At 35.3% G+C, this 27,304-nt stretch overlaps 1 protein-coding gene across 1 annotated transcript in view; it reads right to left on the bottom strand.

The window, feature by feature from the left end:
• Nucleotides 1–27,304, bottom strand: part of LOC150098758 (chitinase domain-containing protein 1) — a 191,632-nt gene that overhangs the window by 18,137 nt on the left and 146,191 nt on the right. Inside the window, exon 9 of the mRNA XM_090404810.1 lies at nt 18,204–18,359. Within this exon, the coding sequence (XP_090260936.1) occupies nt 18,204–18,359 (156 nt within the window). The remainder of the gene's footprint in view (nt 1–18,203; nt 18,360–27,304) is intronic.

Below are 27,304 nucleotides of genomic sequence, written 5' to 3'. Positions count from 1 at the left end.
TCACTAGACCTAAATGTCACTTCCACATCTCCTGAAACCATCATCTACACATCTCATGCAGTGCCTCCATGTTCCTTCTCTCTCATTTTCTTTACTTGTGCTACTTACCTCTCCATTCACAAACTCACCTACCTTACTTTCCTGCTCTTCCACAACACCTCTTGCTTTCTGAGATTCACTTCAGTCATTATTTTCGCTTGCAGCAGCAGTTTCTCTGACTGACTCACATCAAATCCATTTAAATGTAACTCATTTCTTTTATACAGTTCTATCTGCCCTCATATTCATCTTACACATCACAAAATGAACTCCTTTCTTCTCACACAACTCTGCTAGCATACCATTCATAATTTTCGCTCACCTTCTTAACTCTTCATTGCCATACCTGCGCAACACATTGACTACCTTATCTACAACACTGTTATCTTTCATTCTCCTGACATCCATCTTTACATTCATCTTGTTACCAGTCAAATCATTTGTATCAACTACCACTGCCAACTCTTTTGCTCATATACTAATCTTATCCAACGTTTCAATCACCCTGCTCATCCTACCACCCAGTGTTAAAATATGCTAATTTTAATTATAACATCTTATTAAAATCTTTTATTATATCTTATTTTCTCTTATTAAAATCTCTCTTTAAATCCTATTTTATCTCACTTAAACTTTCCTTCTTTACCTTGTTATACATCTTCTGACTTATGGCCACAAATAATAAAGCTCACATGTGCAAAACTTACAGAACAAAGAAATCGCCTCTGGCTGGAGCCAATATCTTTGTCTGACCTACTGGTGTTTATTCTCAACTGAATTTGGAAAATTTATTTTAGTTTCCAGCTGTGCCACCAAATTCGTGGGTGGGAGTTGAATCTCCCTCCAAAAAATAACACACGGTAAAACACGCAGAACTTTTTTCTCTTAATTCTAAGAATCTAGGAACTTAAATTTTCTGTTATGCAGTCATGACAATATCTACCTTAAGGCTCACAGATTCAAATTAATCAGTGGTGCATTGGAAATAGAAATCATGCAAGTTATTTAAACCAGAAAACAATTTATTTAACATCAATGAAATGTATAATGGGCCAATTTTAAGTACTAAGTAAATTAGCTTCTATGCTTCAAATCACAACTAATGACTACATTTACAATTTAGTTCTTTATCATAATCAATTCTAGTAAGACCACGTGTCTATAATTTTCTCTCGTTAAACTTGGTAATACACAGATCAATTTTTACATAACATTCTGCAGGTTTAGGCAATAGCTATAACATTAAATACATGATGTTTCACCTTAACTTTTAGCCAGACCTTCTCTCACATATAACAAAATACTTCAAATATCAGCAAAGGCCTAAAGTCCTCAAGTATCACTATAAAACAAGTCCCTTAATTAAATCACCATCACAATCTTCCTATTTCTTGCTAAACAAAGGAAAGGTCTTACTTTGAACAGATGTCTGGTCCTTTCTGAATGATCCCTGAAATCACTTCCTTCTATTACAGTCTGACTTTAGCGCTGCACTTGGATATCATCTCTGGGATTTTGTGAGATCTCATCTTAATATCGGCGAACATTTGGATCTTGGCAGCATGAAAACTCGGCATCTAATTTCTTCTAAAACAGCTTATCTTGGTCGCGTCGTCCCTTGGCAATTTTCTATCTGGAATGCACGACTCCGATGGCGATTACAAATTATCTCCCACAATGTTAGCAAAACTCCGCTGCCATAGCGTACATTGTAACTTCAGGTCGGAACCCCACGTGACCTTGAAACTTCTTGCTGACCCAGGAACGGGGCAGGACGAACTTGAACTGCTCTGCTAGGAACCAAACTGAATTGCCGCACTGAACTTCCCTTTTTCTCCATCGCAACCCGCTATTTATCTGGCTCTGATGACCTTGGAATTCACCTACATCATCGCTCCTTGGTACTTCAGTGGTCTGCACCCGCCACCCTTCTCGGTCGTTGCGTTCAGACGGGAAACACCCACGCACTATTGACCTCGAGGTTGCAGTTGCCCCAGGTTATTTGTTAATACCTTAATCCATCTGGAATTACCGATGGCTAAGAGGTTTCTTTAGACACAATTAATCTTACACTTATTTTTCTGTTCTTTTACAAAACCCTTTGAGGTGACAATATTCAGTAATATAGAAAAAATATTATTTCTAAATTAAATGAAATTTTTCTATTTACCCACAAGTACTTTTAGTGAATTTTGCTTACCAGTAAAATCGATATACAAGAGGTTTTTGAATAAAGTTCCTTGAATACACGATTTTACACCAGACAACAAACTTTGTGTACCTTTTCACTCATAACACCTCTAATCATCAAATCCCCCATACACTGCTACTCTTAAATCTTTCACTATTTCCTTTCAAATCTTTCAACCCATTCTTCCTCACAGTTTCATGCATATCCATAATTCTCCTCAGTTCATTCCTCATATCCGCTGTCTTACCACTCACCACCACCACTAACTTGCCACCAGCTATGCCTGCTCCCTTACTGCTCACTGCTGCTAACTCACTGACATCTATGTACGCTGCCTTACCACTCAATGTCGCTAACTCACTGCCATTTCGCCTGCTGTCTTATCATTACCATTCAAGCACTCAGCCATATTATCAACTCGACTTACACCCATGGCTACATTTTTGTTCTCCACCACTTACATTCTGGGACTGAAACAGCCAGAGTGAATGACAAAGTCAAATAGTCTGCTGGAAAGTCTTGCTCGAGGACGTCAAGTATTTCATCGGAGGGAACATTTGTGAATAAAGAGAAAATATATGTCTCAGCTAAAAAGGAGATCATGTGGGCAAGACGAAGGTCTGACATTTTCATTTACATTCAGCTCTTGAATGTAAATGAAAATGACTTTCCTGTGAACACAGGCAGCAATACAGAAAGGTGTTTAGCAATTTTACAGCAAGGAGAACCAAAATAGTCCACTACAGGACACAATGGAATATTGGCTTTGTTGACTTTTGGAAGTCAATACAAACAAGGACAATGCCCATAATACTTAAGTTTCTTCTTGGTTTTCTCATTCCAGAGAGACATTATCAATAATATCTTCAGCCCTTGAAAGTAAATGAAAAGGACTTTCCTGTGAACACAGACAGCAATACAGAAAGGTGTTTAGCAATTTTACAGCAAGGAGAACCAAAATAGTCCACCACAGGACAAAATGGAATATTGGCTTTGTTGACTTTTGGAAGTCAATACAAATGAGGACAATGCCCATAGTACTTAAGTTTCTTCTTGGTTTCCTCATTCCAGAGATATTATCAATAATATGTGTTTAATTTGTAATCTTGGTAGTAGTAGGATCATTAGCAAGAGGATGATATGTAGAATAGTCACATATAGCATTAAGGATAATTTTCAGTGGCATTCATTTCAATCTGGAACTACTAATGCTTTACCCTTATCAGTTTTAGTAATAATAAAATTATTTCCTCCAAAGAGAGAGTAAAGCCTTTATTTATGGGTAAGACAAATTCAGAGGAAGAGACTTGGAAAGGATTTGCTTATATGAAAATGAAGATTAAGAAATATCATATAGCACACTGTCAACTACCAGAAAAAAGTCCATTACCGGAATGACTTATGGTGCTATTGCATACGCCAGATCTTTAGAAAGCACATTTAATTCTTCAGTAGTAAGAAGCCTCCAAGAAATATTAAAACTGTCTTTTGAGGTTCTCTACTGGACGAAAAAGAAGGGTGATGACAGCTGATAAGATGATTGAATTTTTGTATTAGCTTTTCTCATGTAGTGGCAAATGTTTTGTCTACAGAACAGTAGAGATAAATTGCACAGCTTCAAATAAATTACAAGATAGGTTGTAACTAGTCCACTGTGAACATATTTAATTTTGATATTTAACAAGGTTAAGCATTTTTTTTTGGTTTCGTACAGCTGTATGATAAGTAATGATCTACTAGCCCTTGCATAAATTTTATGAGCATTGGAAGACCGAAAGGTTTCTTTTAACCTGCAACACATACAGGGTGTTCGGGATAAATTTGACATATTTATAATTAATTATATTTTTCCGTAAGTTACATGTATTAACACACACTTCTCTTCATTTAAAAGTTTGGACCCTTCTTCATTCATATACAAGACGTCAGAAAGGATGGATAGCTGGAACCCACCTGAATCATGGAAGAGAATAACTTGTATCATGATGATTCGTGCCCGCCATCAAAATAAGGATATTACGACTGCTGCCCAATGCTCCCTGAATACAGTAAAAACAATCAGGCATGAACTAGAGACTTGCAATGGTGACTATGAGGATGTAGCAAGAAGAAAGATCCCTAGCAGACGATCTGATTGCGTTCGTACAGCAGAATTCCTCGCAAATCTGCAGGAACAGGTGTTGAAGAACCCTGGCATTGGAATTCGGGCTTTGTTCGTGGAGTTGCTAACTGTAGTCAAGCCCTGGATAACAAGGGTAGCCAATGGTAGGCCGTATGTATGGCAGCAGGATTCGGCCCCTTGCCACACCTCTGGGAAAAGTCAAAAATGGTTGTCTGAAAATTTCTACGACTTCACCAGTCCAAATGTTTGGCCTCCAAACTCCCCAGACCTTAACCCCATGGATTATTTTGTATGGGGCGCAGTTGAAAAAGACACCAATCTCACTTCCAGTAATACAAAAGCCCAGTTAATGGATAAAATTAAAACAGTTTTTGCGGCCCTTCCCAGGGAGACTGTAGCATCAGCTTGTTCGAGGTTCCGAAGCAGAATTGAAGCTGTGATCGATGCTAATGGTGGTTATTTTGAGTAAATCTTGTTGATAGTATTGTAATTAACTCTGCCTGTAATGTTTTTTTGTCAATTCATTAAATTTAATAGATACAAAGAAGATTTTCTTTTTCCTTACGAAACTGTCAAATTTATCCCGAACACCCTGTAGATATTACCTAGGCCACTCTACATCTTTAATTAATGATCTCTTGTAAAATTTATTTTATTGGAACCTTCATGTTCTAATGTAGGGAAATGGCTTTACAAATTTTTGTGACAATTTCAAATACCAAATTTAAATAAAATCCATAAATCCATCCATTCAGAATCTGTGAATAACTGTATATGAACACATATTCATTTTGCGAAAAAAAAAAAAAAAAAAAAAAAAAAAAATTAATGTTATGCACACAGCAATATCTTCACTAGGCAAATGACAAACAATTCCTGTAATGTATGAAATTTTATATATGAAAGACTTTTAATTACTGTATTCAAAATAAAATTACTGTATTCAAAATAAAATTACTGTATTCAAAATAAAATTACTGTACTTGATGGATTAGAAGTTACTGGTATGCGGGAGATCATGATTATTAGTGCCCCAAGATATGTTTTTTTTTTTAAAAATTAATCATATTGCTTTCTAATTTGTGTTAAGTTGAAAGTGATTGATTTAGTTGAATTAATTCACTTCAGATTTACATTTTTAATAAATAGACTATATGATACATGATATGACTGAGGATATATGCTACACATGACATCAATGCATAAAAGAACAATGGCATTCGTGATCTAAAGTGCTCCGCATAAGCAAGGTATAGCGTAAAATGTGTTGCTTGGATGAATGGTTTGTAGTTTGAAAGAAAGAGTGGTGTAGAAAGTGTTTTAAAAAGAGATTATCAAGGGCAGGAGAGTGAAGTGATGAACTCTAAAGATAACAGTCACAGGAATGTGTTGATAAGAACTTATGGGTGTGTTTGTGTGATAGTGACCAACACTTATTAAGTATTAGGAAAGCTAAGAAAGAAAATGAAATATAAGAAAAGGAAAAAGGAGAGAGTGAAAGAACAGAAAATGGTGTGAAAAAATATAGTGATTCTATGATTGTGGGGGTGTACCAGAAGAGCAAATAATATAAGTGTGTTTTCTAGGTTTTCTAGATTTGTGAAGTGGTTGATATGATGTGTATGAACTGAGACAGCACTATGATTGCTAATAATTTAAAAATAATTTAATGCACAGAATGTGCAGAAGAAATGGAGTGCTTGTGATAACAGATAGAACTGATTATACTTGAATGGATGTGTTAGGTGGTTGGAGAAATTGTTGTTTAGTAAAAGAGCAAATATATGAATAGCCAGAGAAACAATGACAAGGAGCTGCACGAGAGCTTGGACACTGATACTAAGGTGAGAGAGTTATGACAGCAAAGCAAAAAAGTAAGAGTGAAAAAAGATATTATGGAAGGGATGACCTTGAGAATGGTGGGACGAATTTTGTAAAGAAAAAAAAAATCAAACAATCACTGCAGCAGTAGTGGGAACAGGAATTTAGCTAAAGAATCAACTCAAGCTATTTATTAAAACAGTCAAGTTTTAAGAATTGATTGAATATGTGTTGGCCTGGCATGGTTATCACTCATGAATACTAATGCCAGAAGCATCAGGAATAAAGATAATGAACTTTATCTTTATTCCTGATGCTTCTGACATTAATAAATGAAATGGGTTAGTTGCCTGACTCAAAAGTTATTTGCATTAGTGAGAACTGGCTAACAGAAGAGGATATTCTCACAGGAATAGAACATGATGGGTACAGAATATTCATTAAGGACAGGCAGGATAAAAAAATTGCAGAGGAACTAAAACCTAGCTAGGATAGAGATCATGAATGGTAGTATGAGTAATACAGTCAGTCAGTTTAAGGCTATTGGGTGCAAGGTAAAGGCTAACAGGATAAAATAATAGTTGTATGCTATTATTTTAACTGAATAACAGGACTGTGCCAGATAAAACTTTATAGATAAAAGTATGAGTACTGTTATGTTTGATTTTAACTATGGGGATATAGACTGGAAAAAAGTATGCAAGATAAGAGACAGAAAGTTTAGTTACTGAGGGATAACTATTTTAAACAGCATGTGATGGGACTTGTGTGTGTGTGAAAATATTGGCATTTGGACATCTGTATTACCTCAAATTGGAAAGAGATCATGTAATTTTAATCTGGGAGATGGCAAATCATATGAGATCTTTGAATAAAAAGGGAGATAAGTGGAACTATAAGGCAAATGATCATGATAGAATGAGAAGGCAACTTGAAGCAGTGCCTTGGGATGAAAAATTGCACAGCAAAAAATTAACCAGTTTTCCCAAAGATGTCTTCAAATATATAAAAATTGATAATAATATATAAAAAAAAGGCAAATTAAAGAAGGAGAAACGGTTTTAAAAATTGAGCTTAAGTGTATCAGAAATTTAAAAAACCTCCATTAGTTATGTGGTTCAAATAGATTACAAATAATCTATCACTTGATTTAGCATTAATAATCTTAGTTTATATAATTCTTCCAGCTGATAAAGCCTGCTGATAAAGGAAGAACTTATATAAAAGAAGATGTTTATATTTTGTTGCATCTCATAATGAGTCTTTCGACTCCATGGAGGTCTGATGTTAATAATAATAATAATCATAATCAGCAGGAAGAACTGATAGATGTAAAAGATGATGATTAGTGAGAGTGACCATGAGGTGATTGCCAGCAGTGTGAAGACCTCCGTGAGAAAAGGGTATATATGTGGAACTACAAGAGGGGGGGGGGTGATTATGAAGAGCTCAGGAGACAGCTTGCAGGTGTAGCATGAGGAGTTAGCTGGAAAAGAGATCAATGCAGCTTGGGGGATTTTCAAAAACTATCTAGTAGATGCAATGTTTAAGTGTATTCCAAGGGTGAGAAGGTTAAATAAGGTAGATGTGACATGGATGAATAAAGAGATTAAGCATGAGATACAGAGAAAGAAGACATTTTGGAGGCAGCATAAGAGAAGTGGAAATAATCAATTCCATGAGGTCTACAAAGACCAGGCAAGGAGGGTGACTTGGTTGGTGAGGGTAGCTAAAGAGAGGTATGAACAGCAGTTAGCTAATGAAGCCAAAAAGAATCCTAAGGAGTTCTTTCGATATGTAGTCAGCAAAAGAAAGAATGATCATGGAAGGATGACATCGATAGAAGAAAATGGTATAAAGACAGCTGTTGCAGAATGTGTCGTGGAGATACTTAATGAGCAATTCATAAAGGTCTTTCAATCTTGTGAATGTGACTTCATGGAGAGATTGAGATCAGTAGATGATGGAGATGAGAGACTGACTGTAAGCGAGCAAGAGGTGTATGGGGAGTTGAGTAAACTAGATGTTAATAAGGCTGTAGGACTTGATAATATATCACCACGTATTCTGAAGGAGTGTGCTAGAGAGTTGACACCTGCCTTGACATATTTTTTTAATATGAGTCTTGCACTCTGTCAAATCCCTAAGGAGTGGAAGGAGGGCAAGATTGTGCCACTTCATAAAGGAGGTGATCGAACTCAAGCATCAAACTATCGGCCTATCTGTGTGTCAGGTGTCGTGGTTAAGTTGTTGGAGAAACTTGTGAGAACTAGGATCCAGAGTTGGGTTGACAACAATGGTATTATCTTTGATGGACAGCATGGATTTGCTAAAGGGAGGTCATGTTTTAGTAATCTACTTACTTATTACAATAAAGTGACTGCTTCCTTGGACAGAGGAAAAGGATACACAGTAATATACTTAGATTTCATAAAGGCTTTTGATAGAGTACCTCATGATAAATTGATAGTCAAACTATCAGATAGAGCAGATGGAGTTGGATATTAGATTAGTGCATTGGATTGGAGACTGGCTATCTGACAGGTATCAACAAGTTGTGTACGGGGGAGCGATATCCAGGAAAGTCACTAGTGGAGTGCCTCAGGGGTATTTTAACCTGTTGTTTTTGGGGCCTGGTCTGTTTAACTTGTATATTAACGATATAGGTGAAGATTTGGATGAAGATATTCAGTTGTTTGCAGATGATGCAAAGTTGGGATGAACCATGAAGAGTAGTGCAGATGTTGTGGCCTTACGAGAACACTTGAATAAATTGAGTGATTGGGCATGGAAATGGGGATGTGAGTTCAATGTTGCAAAATGTAAGGTTTTAAAATTTGGAAAACAAAGATGGGATGCAAAATTTATGCTTGGTGAGGATATATTGTTGGAGGTGGAAGAAATAAGAGATCTGGGGGTGATAGTGGATAAGGATCTGAAATTTAGGGGACACATAGCTAAAATTGTGAAGACAACATAAAGGCTTCTGGGAATGATGCGGAGGACATCGACGCGTAAAAGTAGGGAGATTCTTTTTTCGTTGTATAAGGCTTTGATTAGGCCACAATTGGACTATTGTGCCCAAATTTGGTCACCTGGTTTTCAAAAGGATGGAGAGATGTTGAAAAGGGTCCGAAGGCGACTGACTAAGGTAGTTTCTGACCTCTGGAATGTTGAGTATGAGGAATGATTGAGAAGATGTAATTTGCAGAGTCTGGTGGATTTTGCAAATTACATCAAATTTGGTAAGGGGTTGTTATAGGATCAATGCTGGAGAAGTTCTACAGAAAATAGTGAGAGATCGGGAGAGAACCAGAGGCCATCCCTGGAAACTGTATAAAGAGGGTGTGAGTGAGAGGCAGGTTTTTTCGTGCAGAGTTGTAAATGATTGGAATTCCTTGCCTGAGAGTGTGGTGTCTGCAAGTATTTTGATTGTGTTCAAGGTACGGTATGATGAGCTGTGTGTGTGATAAAAGGACCTCCCACATGAGTCTTTGACTCCATAAGGTCTTGGGGTAATAATAATAATAATAATAATTAATGTTGAATCCGGTGTGCAAGGCAAGGTTGCACACTATCTCTAAAAAGATTATATATAACCACTTTAGATAACCTAATTAATGGAATTATATTAAGAAGACCTGAAGTTAATACAGTAGATATTAAGCCAAGTTATTTTTTCTATGCAGACAATACATGATCTAAAGCATGATATCCTCTTAAATACATCCAAATGTGACGAGTTTTTCCCCCTTTTTTTTGGCCTATATATATATATTCCCCACTAATGGGTAAAACCTTTCCCATTGCAGGAGGGTTGAGTCTACTTCTCCCATGGTGACCTCTTCCATCTTGGGAGAGTGTTTATACACTTCATCATCATCAAATTAGGGGTGTACAGGATATGATAGTACTACCTGAAAAAAATTACATCATTACTAACTTCCTATCTACAATTTTCCTCCAAATCAGTCTGTTACTTGTCAAGACTCCAACATTATCGGATCTTATATTTCTATTGTCTAAGGCACTTTGTACCAAATCAATCCACGTATATCTTGGTCTTCCTCTGGGTCGTTTTCCTACCAACCTGGCAGAGAACACTTGTTTTGCTAATCTTTCCTTGCCCATTCTATTTAAGTGACCATACCACTTGAGATTAGCTCTGCTAATGAATTCCTGGATGCTGACAATGTCAAGTTCTTTCCTAATATCCTCGTTTTTAATATGATATTGCCATTGATGCTATCTGTTCGTGCCTCTAATCTTTCTCAGGACTCTCATATCTGCAGTCTCTAGTCTTTGGTCAAGTGTTTTACTCCTGACCCAGCTCTCAGATCCATAAGTTAAAACTAGTTTGAACACTGTCTTGTATACAGCTAATTTAGTTTTCCGACTAATTTCTCTCTTATTCCATATGAATTTATTCAATTGACTTCCTACCATACCAGCTTTGCTGATTCTGTTGTCTATTTCTATATTTAATTTACCATCTTCAGTAAAAATTGTGCCTAAGTAGCTGAAATGTTTCACTTGTTCCACAGGTTCTCCATTCACAACACAGTTGACATTTTCAATGATTCTGCCTATTTTCATTGTCTTTGTCTTTTTTCATTGCTGATCTCATTACCATATCTATTACAACAGCTATTCAATTTAGTCAGAGAATCTTGCAGACTTGTAGTGGATTTATTTAGAACTATAACATCATCTGCATAAAGCAAAGAGCTGACATTATCATCTCCAATTTTGATATCATGTTTAATACCACTTTTCTTCATAATGTGATCCATAGAGATAATGAATAACAGGGGGGGATAACGTACATCCTTGTCTTACACCAGATTTAACATTAAACCACCTTCCTGTACTTCCTTCGATTCTAACTGCTGACTTACAACTCAAATAAAGACGAAGTATTGCTTGATATAATGATCCACTGACACCATATAACTGTAGCGTATTGAATAACTTCTCTCTTGGCACCTTGTCATATGCCTTTTCCAAATCGACAAAACTTAAATACAGATCTCTGTTATATTCCCATGCTTTCTCGACTATTTAAAAAACTCATAAAGTGAAGATCTGATCCTGACAGCCTCTATTTGGCCTGAATCCAGCTTGTTCTTCACCAAGCTTTTCTTCCACAATTCTTCTCAACTGTTTCTCAAGTATACTTGCATAGATCTTGCCAGGAACACTCAGTAGGGAAATACCTCTGTAATTCTCACATTCAGTTTTATTTCTCTTTTTTATATATGGGTACTATGAGAGCTCTACTCCAATCATCGGGAATTCGTCCCTCTGTCCAGGCTTTCTGAACTATGCAGTGCAGCCACTGTAAGACTCTTATACCACCATACTTCAGCATTTCTGGTCGAATATCATCTACTCCTGCTGCCTTTCCACATTTCAAGCCTTTGATGGCTTTTTCTACTTCAAGTATGGATATGTATTCCTGATTGCATGCCTAGTCAGTGTTTTTTTACCACTGTGCTGTCATCACTGCTTGTTTCATTTAACAGTTTTTCAAAGCAAATTTACTACAACTAAAATTACTCCATACTTCAAGGATATCTTTTTCTCCCATTTTCATGTCACCTTTATCATCTCTAACTACTTTTACAGCACTCTTTCCTCCATTCCTAAGCTTCAACAACCTCCAGAATATTTTGCCACCAATCGTAAACATCCATGCCATGGCAGAATTCGAACCTGCAGCCTTTTGGTTGGATAGTGGATAAGCTAATCACTCGGCCAACCAGGCCAGCATCATAAATCATAAGTATTAGCCAAAGTAATATATATATATATATATATATATATACACACACACACACAGTCAGTCCTCACTAAACCAAACATTGTTATAACCAACTCACTCTAAACAACTGAAAAGTTCTCCAAGTCCAATAACAGAAATACTATTTTAACAAAAATTTACTACAGCAAACTATCCCTTTGGAACCTATGAATTTTTGTTTTATTATTATTATTATTTATGCAATTCCCATTCACACAAGGCAGTTAAGCCTATGTGAGTGAGAATTGTACTTTCTTCCAAATTGATCTGTAATGGAATTGTATGTTTATGGCACATCTTCAGTGAGTCAGCGAAGGATTTTTTTTCTATATTTATTTTATTTTATTAATTTCATAATTTTTCTACTTTTATTGATTTTTACATAGCCCAGCAATGCTGCTATAGAAACCAAACATGAAACTTTTTTTCCAAGACACTTCAGACCTCCAATAAGTGGCAATGAAATTCATCTTTCACCTAAACACGATCATAAAGCATTCATGCCCATCATACAATTCATACTCAAAGCCTGCTGTCTGAAGAGTAGATGACATGTTAATCACTTGGCCAATCAGTTAAAAAAAAACCAAGCAAAAGCTTACTACAACTAAAATTTACTGCAAAAATTATGAAAGTAGTCAAGAAAGCAGAGAACAATAAATGCATTCTCAGTAGTGGCACTAGAACATATAGCATATTTAAGCATTTTAGATGCAACTTTTAGAGAAACTGGCAAAACTGAACATGGAAAACAGATAACTGAATAAGTGACAATATTCACCCCAATTTAGCATGTGGATCTACATTGGATTAGAAATAAAATAATATTAATAAAAGACTGGAAATTATAATTATGAGAATCCTGATGAAAATAGAGGTGTGAACAAATGACATTAAGCAGAATCATATTAAAAATGAAGACATCAGAAATGATGAACTGGGATTATTAATATTTAAAAATGTATAAAGCAGAGCTCTTCTAATGGCATGGTTACTTAAACAGAATAAGAAATTTAAAATCGGCACAAGAAGAGCTTTTTATCAAAATTAGCAAGGAGCAAAAACTTCAGAGGAATGCCAAAATATACATTGTAAAATGTTGTTCAAACTGCACTTTATTGTAAACTTAAGGTTGGCTGTGCCTTGTAATATTTTTGCACCTCTGTTGTTGTTTTTTAATGTTTGCTGATTACCGCGCATATGCTTACTCTATTTTCTTATATCGTTCAGCTATCCATATCATCCCTTTCTATGTATCTAATTCCCTTCTTTATACTGAATCAATCTTGTTCTTCTTGTTATCTCTTGTTCTACTTTCCGTAATTCTATATTCTTATACCTGAAAGCACTAGAAATTTATTTTTGTTAACGACTGCACCACAGTGGTCCTGTTGCAGTATACGAAATAGTAGTACTTTCAGTAGGTTGTTATCTAATACAAATCCCCTCCTAAATAAATTACAGTCATGGCTTTTTATGCGCTCCTTATCTTATCTATCATTTAACTCCCCTGCTCACAGGATCGAGTTTATTTGGGAACAGTGCATTGCATATTAACGATCAGGCAGTACTCATTGAATATAAATAACAAACATGTTTATTAAATACTAAGACTGAATATACCATTCATACAATAGGGAAATTGCTTCTTGTATCTTTAACTTAAGCTACACTCTATATGACAAACTTCTACAGCAAACTCCTACAAATATATAACATATCTTACAAAATCACTGCAATAAAATTAATAACTCCTATTTTAAGCAAACTATTTTAGAACAGAATCTCTATAGTAATTTTCTGCAATTATGCAGCATAAAGCCTTAGAATTCCTTACAATTAACAATTAAACTTTTGGCCCAATTACTTCTTAGGAATTTGCTATGCTCTGGTCTATACACTTAATAATTCCAACCATAAATTTGCATCGATTACTTTCAGGCTATATCTATCTTAGCACTATAAACTTAGCAGTCCATTTAAGGTAGTTCTCTTACATCACATACAGAATATTATGCAACAAATAACTCACGAGTTCTTTCTCCCTTTAGTGCACCTCTTCTCTGTTCGTCTTGGAGTCCTTGGTTTCCTTTTCTGTATCGGGTTTTGGATTCTTTCCTGAGGTTCTCGGAGCACCGGTGTCTCATTCAGAATGGTTAGTGGAGTCTGGAATGTGATTTCCCAGCATCTTGAAGCTCAGGTGAAGGGAGGGCTCAATGGTCAGAGCATATGCAGGTTTGTCTGATCAGCAAAGCATTGGGTATGGCTCGGCTACTCCCTCCATGGCTAATCGCTTCTGGTAACCGTCAGTTTTGGTCTGGACGACCTCCTTCTCCTCTTTATCTCCTTCCAACTTCTGTGTGTCCTAGCCGAAAAATGTTGATGGTTGAAGATCCATGGCTTATATTCATCCTTCCAGGGAACCCTGGGTTAAGGATTGAGACCCCTCAAACATTTCCTCGTGATTCTCTTGATCTTCTATTAATGCTGACTTCTTTCTCCCTTTAAGTGCATCTTTAATCTGTTTTACGGGACTGCAGAACTATGTTTGATTCATGCCGCCCCCTTTTACCACTGACCTTGAAGGTGGTCTTAGATTGAGCTTGTAAAAAAAAGGAGTTCTCTTGCACTTCAACCAGAGCACTAACATCAAATAACATTCCGATGGCAAAGGCGTTGCCCTTGGCTTTAACATATAGACATCTTTTTGTTTATACAAATGAGCAAGCTTTGGGCTTTATACATAGGCTTTTAGTATTTACAGTAACAAACAAAGTTATTTTTGTAAGCTCTAGATGTGACCTCTGTAAAAGTCGATGCAAAGAGCCTTGAAAATTTTCACTGCATCGAATTTTACAACAAGGCTGATGCAGTTACGAGTTCTTCCCAAGTAAAAACTAATCAAATTAGAGAAAAAAACAAATAATAGATCAATTTGTAAGAAAGTACCGACATGAATCTAGTAATGCAGTAGTAATTGTATAGACCATATCACAGTTGAGGCATGGATCTTTATCTTTAGGAGGTAGATGAATTTCTTCATCCAATACAAGACCACCATTCTGCTTAGTGGCCTGAAGTTGATTGAAAAAAAAAGTTTCATCTTTGGTCAATAGAGCAGAGTTTGTATATTATATAACCTTTAGCCCATCATAGTGCTAGTATGGGATAGGTATAGAACTTTCACGGGTAGTTTCATATAAAAAAAAGTATTATACACCAGAAAATGGTGACAATTCTTCTAAATTAATTAATTTTTTGTTAAGTCATTTTTGTTAAGGCTGTACTGATTGCATCACACTATCTATATTGGACTTTGTTCACTGATATTTTTGTTTTTTTGGGTGACTATAAATACCACTGCAGATTATTATTAATCTGTAATGAATATTGTTGTTGTTGTCCGGTCCATTCCACGATGTCATTAAACCACTCTCTAGTTGGTCTTCCACATCTTCTCTTCCCCTCAACTTTCCCTTGTAATATAGTTCTTGTCAGGTGTCCCGAAGAACCTCTCAGAAGATGTCCTGCAAATCTGGTCTTTCTTTGCATAATATTCTTAAGCAGTGTTCTTTCCATCCCAACTCGTCTTAAAACTTCTTGATTTGATATTCTTTCTGTATAGCTAATCTTTTCCATCTTTCTATAACACCGCATTTCCAGTGCATTAATTCTTTCCATATCTCTCTTTCTGAGTGTCCATGACTCACTTCCATAACTTGCAATACTCCAAACTGTTGCTTTAACTATTCCAATTCTAATTTATGGAAATGAAGAGAATTTATTAAAATTCTCTTCATTTCCATAAATGCTGATTTAGCTTTGCCTATTCTATTTCTAATGTCCAACTCTGAAGTTCCTTTCTCTGAGATCCAGCTACCTAAATATTGAAATCTTTCCACTTCTAAAATCTTTCCTCTACATCTTATTTTTACATTATCTCCTATTTTTCTACCCATTATCATTATCTTGGTCTTTTTTTGTGTTAATTCTTAGTCTAAAGAGTTTTCAATTCTCTGAATAATTAGTTGTAACCCATTTTCACTTTCTGCCATCACACTACATCATCCGCATATCTTAAGTAATTAATGATTCTTGCGTTTATTTTTATTCCTTCTTCTACATCCTCAAGTACCTCTATAAACATTTGTTCACTATAAAAGTTAAACAATAATGGTGATAACTTGCATCCTTGTCTGACTCCTCTCTCCACTGGGAATTCTCCTGTTTCCTTTCCATTTACACATACTGATGCTATTTGTGACCAATATAACTCTTTAAAATTTCCAAGTCATAAGAGTCAATATCAGTATTTTCTAGAATGTCAAAAAGCCTTTCATGTTTCACTGCATCAAATAATGCCTTTTCAAAATCTAGAAATCCCCAAAACAACTTTCCACCATGGTTTAGTGTTTGCTCCCCAATAATTCTTAGACAAGTTATAGCCTCTCTAGTTCCTCTGTTGGTTCTGAATCCAAACTGTTCCTTATTCATTTCTTTTTCTATTTTATTCCTAATTCTCTCTAAAATTATTTGCACCAGAATTTTTGCTGTGTGAGTTATAAGACTTATCATTCTAAAATTGTTACAGTCTAAAACTCCCATCTTTTTTGTAATGGGGATAAAAATTGATCTTCTAAACTCCTCTGGTAATTCTTGTCCTTCATAAATTCTGTTAATAATTTGCCATAACACTTCCATACCTTTTTCACCTATATTCCTTATAAGTTCTATCTGTATACCATCTATTCCAGGCGATTTTCCTTCTTTCATCTTTTGAATTGCTAGATTCAATTCCTCCCTCATGATGCACAGTCTCTGCCCACTATGTTCTTTCCTTTGATTTTCTCCTCTTTCCCTATCTTCATAAAGTTTACTTACATATTCTTCCCATCTCTGTAATATCTTCTCTTTTTTTATCAGAATTTCACCTCTTTCATTCTTGATTGCTCCAGTCCTTAGCATCTTTCTCCTTCCTGTCATCATATTAATGTTTTTATAAACACCTTTTATGTATGTCCTTTCTTTCTGCCTTTGCTGTTGTATCTTTTACTTATTTCATCTAACCACTCTTCCTTTTTCCTTCTTATCTCTCTTTGTATCTCCCTACTCAAGTCTTTATACTGCTTTTTTTTTCTCCTCTGTTTTACTATTAACTAACTTTCTTCATTGTGTTATTTTCCTCAAAATATTTTCCGTCATCCATGGCTTCTTTCTTTTCTCTCTTTCCTCTTCTTTTCTGACTAAATGTAATTCTGTAGCAGTAATTATGCTTTCCCAGAATCTTCCATTTTTCACTTGCATCATAATTTTCTTGTATATTTCTCTCATTCATTTCTTCCTCTACTTTCTTTGAGAATTCATTCGCCATACTTGGTATCTTCAGCCGCTCCATGTTCCATGATTTGTTCCGTTTCCCTGTAGTTACCTTTTTTAGATTAATCCTTATCTTAGTTGACAACAATATGTGATCTGTATCACAGTCTGCTCCCAGATATGTTGTCACATCTTTTATAATGTTTCTATATCTTTTGTTTATCAAAATATAATCTATCTGATTTCTTCTACTATTTATATCCTCCCCTGGGGCTTTCCATGTGTACAATCTTCTTGGATGTTTCGTAAACCAAGTGTTCATAATTGCTAAATCATGCTTTCTACAGAAATTCAACAACATATCTCCTCTTTCATTTCTCACTCCCACTCCAAATATCCCAACAATATCTTCCTCCCTTCCTCTTCCGATTTTTGCATTCATATCGCCTTGTATTATAATTATATCTTTTGTTTCTTTACATTTCAAGCCCTGTTCTATATCACTATAAACTCTCTCTGCCTTCTCATCCTCATAATCACAAGTAGGTAAATATATCTGGATAAGTAGCATATTTCTTGGTTTTGCTTTCAACTTTATCACTAAAACTCTGTCTGAGATTTGCCAGTAGCCTTCCACACATCCTGCCACTCGTTTATTCAATATTATTCCAACACCTGCTTGATGTTCGTCTTTAATTAATGAAATATTAATGAACATTAATGATTGTTAATGTTGCCTTCCTTTTTAATACATTTCAATGGTTCTGCAATTAATATTATAAGTTTGCTCCCCTAATTATGAAAAATGGCCAATTAAAAGCTAATATGTAATTACATACCACAAGACTAAATAATATATGAAGATAAAAAGGAGAAAAATTTGCACAAATAAATAGTAGAATATTACTTACTGAGATCCTATAATGGCACCTCCTCCACTACCAGTGTAATCATTACCATAAAAATTCAAACCCACGAGTATTTTTTTTCTGTCACGACTTTTGTTGTCAGGTACCAACGTTTCCACACATGTTTTTATCCATGATAAAGGGCTATTAGGACCTGGTCTAAAAAACAATCCAATGATTCAAACAGAGTACAATTTGTATGCATATGCAATAAATTATAGGCATATTTAAATCTTGTTTTCATTTTCCCCTACAAAACTAAACTACTAAACTCCTTTCTCCTTTAGTAAACAGTGAAATTCCACCAAAGTAATTATGTACCAACAAAGCTGGTTGACTGGATAGTATCTCTGTTCTCAAACTAACCAACTGCAGCTTTAGATACCATGGCAGTGTGAATGTTTGTGATGAATGAGAAATTTCACTACTTGGTGGTAAGTGAAAGACCACCACTTTTCTTGCTTGCTGTAGGCCCTGAAATAGCCTAAAAAAGTAGCATGTTTAGTTTCTGCATTATTTAACATTAAATATATCCATGACTCTAATGTGCTATTGGTCTAAAACATTTTTGGTGAATGGAGTTCACATAAAAAATAGCTTTTCCTAGAGATCTTGGGTACATTTTTACCATGAGTTCACTACTTTTATCATGAGCTGTGACTTTTTTTTTTATATGATAATGAATGAAATGATCTCTGAATGAAATTATAAGCATGCAATTCATGCTTATAATTTAAATTGTGGCTGACACCTAATGTCTTTACGTGGCACCCTCTATGGATCCGAAAAGTACAAAGTTAATTCAAAGAAGTCCAGATATTAGGTCTTAAATTGATAGTCTTCCAGATCTTTGGTAAATTAATACAACCATAATTGTTCAGGTTGGGAGTGTGCTTCATAGCTGATGCTGATTCTAAGAATAGCCTCTCAGACTTGAAACAACTTCTATGTAATAAAGAAGTTTTTCCATCTGGTCCTATGTGAAGGAGTATCCAGGATACTCCTTCACATTGGATCAGATGGATAGAAACATATGGAGTATCATATTCTTAGTCACTCATTCCTGAATTCTCTTTTTGATCTATTTTTCCAGTACTTTTATCACCACTCCTGAGATGGTGATTGGCATACAATTTGCTACTGCAGTCTTAGAACCTCCCTTATGCAAAGGAATTATTTTTGCCCTCTTTCAACTCTACCAGAACTGATATTTAAATTAAATTGCTTAGTCAGAAGCATTGCCATTTTTCTAGCACATGCTCATAAAACATAAGCTGATATCCCATCTAATCCCACAGTTATATTTACATTGAGATTCTGCAATATTTTAAGAATCTCCACCATCCACCTTTGTTCTCACATCAGTCTCGGTCACATTTGTCATAGCATTAACTGTACTCAGATGATATACTCTTGCAAAGTAGTCATGGAGTAACTTTTATCTGTTTCCATCATCTCATTACCATCAGCATTCATTAAGGTTATTTTTTCAAATTTCTTTCTCTTACTTGCCATGTAATGAAAGAACTTTCTGGGAATTTCCTTTGGCATGCTCGGACAATTTCTTCTTGTAATCTGATTTTGCCTTCATTTCCATGCTAATCAACTTTCTCCTTATATACCCTCCACAGCATTTTCTTTTTCTGCAATCCATGCTTAATGACACTACTCATCCAACTCCCACCCCGGCTTAACCCTCCTGACCTTAGGTATACAATTTAATATTGCTTCCTCTAGATGCCCCTTAGCTATCTCCCACATACTACTAACATCCTTCCCTTGCAGGGTTTTTATACCATGGTACAGTTTCTAGCTTCCTCCTAAGATTGTCATAATTACCTGCTTTATAGTTCTACACATATGCCTTCTTAACAGAAGTCAAAACTGGTAGTATTCCCCAATTGGAGGTAATGTTGCCACCTATGTTATGGATAGCACTTCTGAGCTTATGATTAGTTCCAATACTCTCGCACCCCAATTCCCTCTATTATGATTCATGTTTTGAATGTAGTTACGGGCCATCTTCCTGATGATGCCCATATTATGTTTGATGAAATATATCAGTGTTTTTGAATAAAAGTTTATATTGTGTAAGCCATGAAAGTTTCTATAAATATGTCTAGTACACATTTTCCATTCAAACTATATATATATATATATATATATATATAAACACAAGCACACAGGCTATTATTAAACCCCCAGTACTAATGTACTACAGGTGTAATATTCAATATTTTTATCAATTTTATATATATATTTTTTTTTGTAATTTTTTTATTTATTTTTACATAGTCAGGAAATCCTGCTCTAGAGACCAAACATTGATTTTTCAAACCACTTCAGGCTTCCAATAAGTTGGGAGGTGGTTTTACACTAGGCAATGAAATTCATCTCCCACTTAAAGAAAATCACAAAAATCCATGTCCATGGTGTGATTTGAACTTGAACGTGTTGATTGGAGAGTGGGTATGCTAACCACCAGCCAACCAGGCCAACACATACTAATATACATGAGCGTATGTAATGAATCTCACAAATATTAATTGATTTTAATACTGTAACTATATATAATAAATTTTAATAATGTTAATTTTTTTTAAATTCCAGTTTCATGAGAGTAATTCAGTGGCATGCCAATTAGGATTTTCATTCTTTCATCCACACAGAAGTCATTTTTGAAGTATGGATGAATGGATTTTATCAAAATTTATTATTATTATTACATGGGCATCACTGGTGTCCAAAGATTGGTTGTATGAGACCCAAACTATCCACACCACATCTATTATACTTCTTGAGTTCACTGACAGACAAAGCACTCAGAATTGACTCTCACAACTGATTCTACTTAGAACTCTCCAATCACTAGTCCTCACACCATTCCCAACTATGCTCTTAATCAACTTCCTGAGATGATCTCGTGTTTTGTCCTCCATCTAGCCAAGTGTTAAAACATTTCCTATGCACCAATCCAATAAAATCCTTTAATAATTTAAATGTTTCTATCCTATCTCCTTCTTTTGTCTGCTAACCACGTTTTGCATCCCACAAAACAATCTGTTGCCATAGGGAACATTCCATAGACCAATCACTATCTTGGTCACTTGCATATTGATTCTTGCCACAAACTCCTAAACTCCAAGAAACCAAGGTGACTAGAGCTGGGCACAGTAAATTCAGATGTAATGTATAAAGACCTTATAAAGAGGAATGATAACTTCCTTATCTCTGCTTGTCAATGTGTTCTTCAATAACCAAGTAATCATTGGAGCTAACATGGCAAATTCATAATATGCCCTCAGAACTTCAATTTTATATCTGCCAACAACTCCTCAAATCCCTAGCTTCATCAATTTCCTGGAGTACAGTTCCATCAATGTGTACACAGCTTGTAATCATGTTATCCCCAAATGCATAACTTTGCACTTTTCCACAACTGCTACCGGCTATCTTTTGCCCAAACTGACAGAATATTTAAATCATTCTGCAAGCTCTTTACATTGCCTTCATTAACTATTAACCCATTCTGCATCATTATTAAACAACTGAATATTTTCCTTCAAATCATTTCCTATGTCATTTATGTACAACTTAAACAGTAGTGGCAATAGCACAGAGCCTTGTGGTAAGATACACTAACAGTCACCTTCTTTCTCCTTTTTCTGCCACTCCATATACTATTATTTTTTTTATAATTTTTATAAAAAATATAAAAAAATATATTATATATATTTTTTAATACTGATCCCATACACAAGAGCTATAAACACATCAGTGCTGTGTGTCTGTGTGAAGTGTAGATGAGGACTGAGATAGAAAGTTCATAATGTCCAGAGGACAGAGGTGGATGGAATAAAAGAAGAGTAGATGGTTCAGTGTGTTTGCAGTTGCACAGTAAAGGAATATTGGGCAGCTGCTGCTCTTGTATTATTATTATTATTATAATTCGGGCCTCCATGGAGTCAAGAGGCTCATTGTGGGAGGTCCTTCTTAAAAAACAAAGTCTATCATACCACTCCTTGACCATTCTTGCTCTCTCATCATCCTCCATGCCAAGAAACCAATTTTTTTGGCATGAAGGGTGATGTCTCGATCATATCTCCTCTCCTTCTTCTATCTACCAAACTCTGCAGTCCACAATCCCTCAGCTGATCCTCATAACTAACATTATACAGTCCTGAAACATCTTTGTTATTTGCCTCTGTACCCTTTCCACAGTTAATTTATCCCCTTCAAATCCTGAGGACCAAATTTGAGAACAACAGTCTAAGTGTGGTCTGATCAGGGTTTTATACTCGGAATGATAACTCTTTTATCTCTGCAGGTCAGCGTCCTTCTCAGTATTGCAGCAATCCTCTGGGTTACCCTTCACCACCTTTGCAATATGCTTCCTGAATTTCATTTTTCTATCAATCATCATCCACAGATCTCATCTCCCCTACTTCCTCCAGTACAGCTCCTCCAATAGAGTATGCAGTCTCCCATCAATGGATCATAAATTTCAAGACTTTACATTTTGCCGCATTAAACCGACCCCACCCCATTCATTTGCCCGTTTGTCTAATTTATTCAAATCCTCTTGCAGGGCTGTCACATCTGCACTATTACTGATAACCCTTCCCAATTTCACATCATCTGCAAACAACTGAATATCCCCTTGCAATCCATTGACAATGTCATTGATATAAAGGTTGAACAATACAGCTCCCAGCACTGAGCCCTGTGGAACCCCCACTTGTAACCTTCTGCTTCCTTGATATTGCTCCACTCTCCACTCCACTCTCTGATACCTATCAGACAGCCAATGCTGAATCCAGTTGACTAACCCAACATTTAAACCCATGTGCTGCAACTTAAATATCAGCTGATCGTGTGGTACCCTGCCAAATGCCTTTACAAAATCCAAAAAAATGGCAGTATATGCCTTTTCCTTGTCATTTTATTATAAAAGGCAATCATATTACTAAAGCAAGAGCACTCCTTAACAAATCCATGTTGATTCTCATAGATAACATTACCCTCATCTGCCCAACGCTGTATATAGTCCCTCACTAATTTCTCCAAGACCTTAACAACTACTGATGACACACAAACTGGCCTATAATTAGACACTTCCAGTCTGCTACCACCCATTATGCAATGGCACCATCTTACCTTCCTTCCTTCCATTGGGTACCTTTCCCACAGCCAGACTGGCTGTGGGAAAGGTACCCAAGACTGCTCTTGGGTACTGGCTTTTCAATAAAGACTGCAATAGCAGTCTTTATTGAAGAGCCAGGTCAATGGAGCTGTCAGTTCTTTAGCACATTCTCGCAAACCCGTGGTGAAATACCATCCAGTCCCACAGCTTTACTGACATCCAGAATACTCAGTATTTGGAGCACACTCTCCTCTTGCACCTCTAAACCTTGAACCTACCCTATCCCTCTAGTATTAAAACCTTCTTCTCCAGGATGAAATATTCCAATAAAGTGCTCATTGAACAACTCCACTATGTCCTCTACATCAGTCACTTTATTCCCATTTTTATCCCATGCAGTGCTGGAACACTGCCTCTGTGAGATAGAGATTGAAGTGAATCTGTAAGAGAGGGATGAGCCTATTGCTCGCCTCTGGACAGCATCAAGGATTTTAAGGGAAGTCCATCCCAAACATGTGAGAAGTATTCTAGGTATGTACATCTGTTCATTAGATACCCTCATATCCATCCCTATATATTCCAATTTGCATAATAAAGCTCCACGTAGTATCTGCCAAATGCCTTTGTAAAATCTAAAAGAATCACTGTGTAGAGATTTCTTTTATTCAACTCAGTGGTCACTCTATTATGAAAACTAATTAATCACTAAGACATGACCTATCCTTCAAAAAGCCATGTTTCTTCCCCACAGAGTATAATATTCTTATTCATCCATTTCTGAATTCTGTCCTTGACCAACTTTTCCAATACTTTTACCATGATTCCTGAAATAATGACTGGTCTATAATTTGCTATTGCAGTCTGGGTGGCTCCTTTATGCAAAAGAATTATTTTTCCCTCCTTCACCTCCCTTGAAACTTTACCAGAGGTGATTTTTAAGTTAAATAGCCTAGTCAGAAGCACTGCCAATTCCTTTGCACATTCTCCTAATATGCAAAGTGATATCCCATATTTGCATTGAGATCTGCATTATCCTAAGTACTTCCAATTCATCAATCTCTATTCTCACATCAGTTCCTGTCACAGAATATCTTTCACTGGATGATAGACCCTTGCCAAATGGTCAATGAGTAGCTCAATTATTTTATCTGCTTCTGTCAGCACTAGTTAGAATTATCCTTCCACAGTCTTTTTCCTTTTACTTGCCATATAGAAAAAAAAGAAATATTTCAGAATTTTTAAATGTAAAAGTGGTCAAGGTAACCCAGGGGATTGTTGCAATAGTGAAAAGGATGCTGACCTGCAGAGATAAAAGAGTTGTCATTCCATTGTATAAAGCCCTGATCAGACCACACTTGAACTATTTGTGCTCAAATCAAATGATTTGAAGGGGATAAATTAACTGTGGAAAGAATGCAGAGGCAGATAACAAAGATGACATTAGGACTGTGCAATGTTGGTTATGAAGATAAGTTGAGGAAATGTGGACTACAGAGTTTGGTAAATAGAAGAATGAGAGGTGATATGATTGAGACTTTTAAACTATTAAGAGATAGTTACAGGGTTGACATTGAAGAGTTCTTACATTTGGTAGAACAGGGGGAAGAAGCAAAGACAAGGGGGCTATCCCTGGATGTTACAAAAGGAAGTTGTGAGCAAGAGGATAAGGAGTGGTTTCTTTGCAAGGAGGGTGGTTGAACCATGGAATGTATTGCCTGATAGATTGGTGAAAACATGAACGGTCAATGGGTTCAAAGAGTGGCATAACAGACTTTGTTTTCAAGGGTGGGCCTCCCATGATGAGTCTTGTAACTCCATGGAGGTAGTATTTCCTTAATCTTAATGATGATGATGATGATAATAATAATAATAATAAATAATAAAACAATAACAATTTTAACTTTATTACTGTAGAATTTTAGTGTCTGGACAGTTCATCGCAGGAAAACTGATCACTGATAATTCATCACGGAGACTATTCATTGTGAAGAAAATCATCATGGGGAAAATTCATCACAGAAAAATTAATTGCACAAAAATTCATCACAGATATATGTGAAAAAAGAAAAAGAAATATTTCCCATATAAGAAATATTTTAAAAAAATATTTCTTTTAAAAAATATTTTTACAAAAATTTAAGAAGTACTTTAAAACATTAAGAAATATTTTTAAAAAATTTAAGAAATATTTTATATATTATTTCATATTCTGATTATATTTAGCTTTTTTAAAATTTTTATTCAGTATAAAGTTATTCATCACAGATATATGTGAATAAAAAAATTCCTATATAAGAAATATTTTAAAAAAATATTTTTAAAGATTTTTAAAAAAATTTAAGAAATAGCAGGACTGGTTGGCCGAGAGCGTAGCATATCCGCTCTCCAGCTAAAAGACTGAGGGTTTGAATGCTGCCGTGGGCATGGATGTTTGTGATTGTCTGTGGAAATACTAGTGGTGGTCGGTGGCAGATGACATTGGTGTAGTTGCGGTCAGCTGGTGATTGAATGGTGGAGACCGAGTTGTAGAGCAGGTGCCCTCCCTTGATGTGTCAAATAATAATAATAATTATAATATTTCGATTATATTAAGCTTTCTGAAAATTTTTATTCTGTAAAAAAGTTATTAATATTCTTTCTTACTACAGGCTCTGTAAATGGAATATTAATTGCTAAAGAACTGGGATAGGGTTGTTAGAGAGAGAGAGAGAGAGAGAGAGAGAGAGAGAGAGAGAGTACCATATTTAAGAATATTTAGAGAGAATAACTATATATCCAACTAATATTTATAGTTAACTATTTACATATTCCTATTAATTATTCTATTAATAGTTAGAATAGTTATTAGGGAGAATAAAATATTTAAGAATAGTTAAGGAGACAGGGCACAATATTTAAGAATATTTATTCTTCTAACCGTTCACTATTTTTCTGTTCTGCACATTTAGACATCCATACAGTGATATATTTTTTTTTTATCTGATTCAGAAGGAGACATCCTTCAGTTACTGAATACATGTATATTTTGAAAATGACTCCACTTTTCCTGCATACGAAAAATGTTGTAAACTACTATAATTTACAGAGCTAGGTTAAGATCATAGGTTCACTTTTAAGGAATTATAATAAAGAAAATGATAATAAAATTACGTAAATCCTATTTACCTTTTCCTCCAATACTAGTATTTTCTAACACTAAGAAATTTAAAATTTTATATTTAGTCTTCTTTAATGAAAAAAAAAAAAAAAGAAAAGACAGATGCTCCCAAAGTGAAATATGTAATTAATTACTTCTCTTGTGAAATGTTCAAAAATAAACTGTAATCAGAAATATCATGTCGTTAACAACCAAATAGATAAGGTGCCCTCTTCCGCCAATGAGCTGTGGATTTGAAATTCACAATGGGCACATGTTTGTAATTGTTTTTATGTAAGAGATGAATTTTGTCATCTGATGTGAGACCATAGCACTGCTTGTTGGAGGCCTGAAGTGGCTTGAGCGGTTTTCATATTTGGTCATGGAATTTGAACAGGATTTTCGAACCATGTTAAACTAAATAAAAATTACAACGAAACAGAAATTAGGAAACTCACCGATCAATAAATATATTACTTTCATTGTATAAGAATAAAAATATTATGAAAATCTAATTAAAATCTAAACAAATAATATATAAATATATAAAAACTGCATTTGGTGAAATTTAGCTTGGACTACATTTACTTTTTATATATTGGTATCATTGCAACATCATTTCAATTTTCTAATGAATAACATTTTCAACGAATTTTTTCAGTGATGAATAGTTCCTTAAATAAATTTTTCTCTCAATAAATTGTCTGCGCTGCGATTCATTGTCGCTGATAAATTGTCCATGCACCTATCATAGGCACTGTTAGTACTAGATCACAGAATGGCAATTAAACAATAACAAACAATTCAAAAACGCGCCACCTGAGT

The sequence above is a fragment of the Typopeltis vanoorti genome, chromosome 15, assembly GCF_054136105.1.
Source record: "Typopeltis vanoorti isolate ZY-2024b chromosome 15, IOZ_Tvanoo_1.0, whole genome shotgun sequence".
In the NCBI taxonomy this organism is placed as follows: domain Eukaryota; kingdom Metazoa; phylum Arthropoda; class Arachnida; order Uropygi; family Thelyphonidae; genus Typopeltis; species Typopeltis vanoorti.
This window is presented reverse-complemented; position numbering and strand designations above follow the sequence as displayed.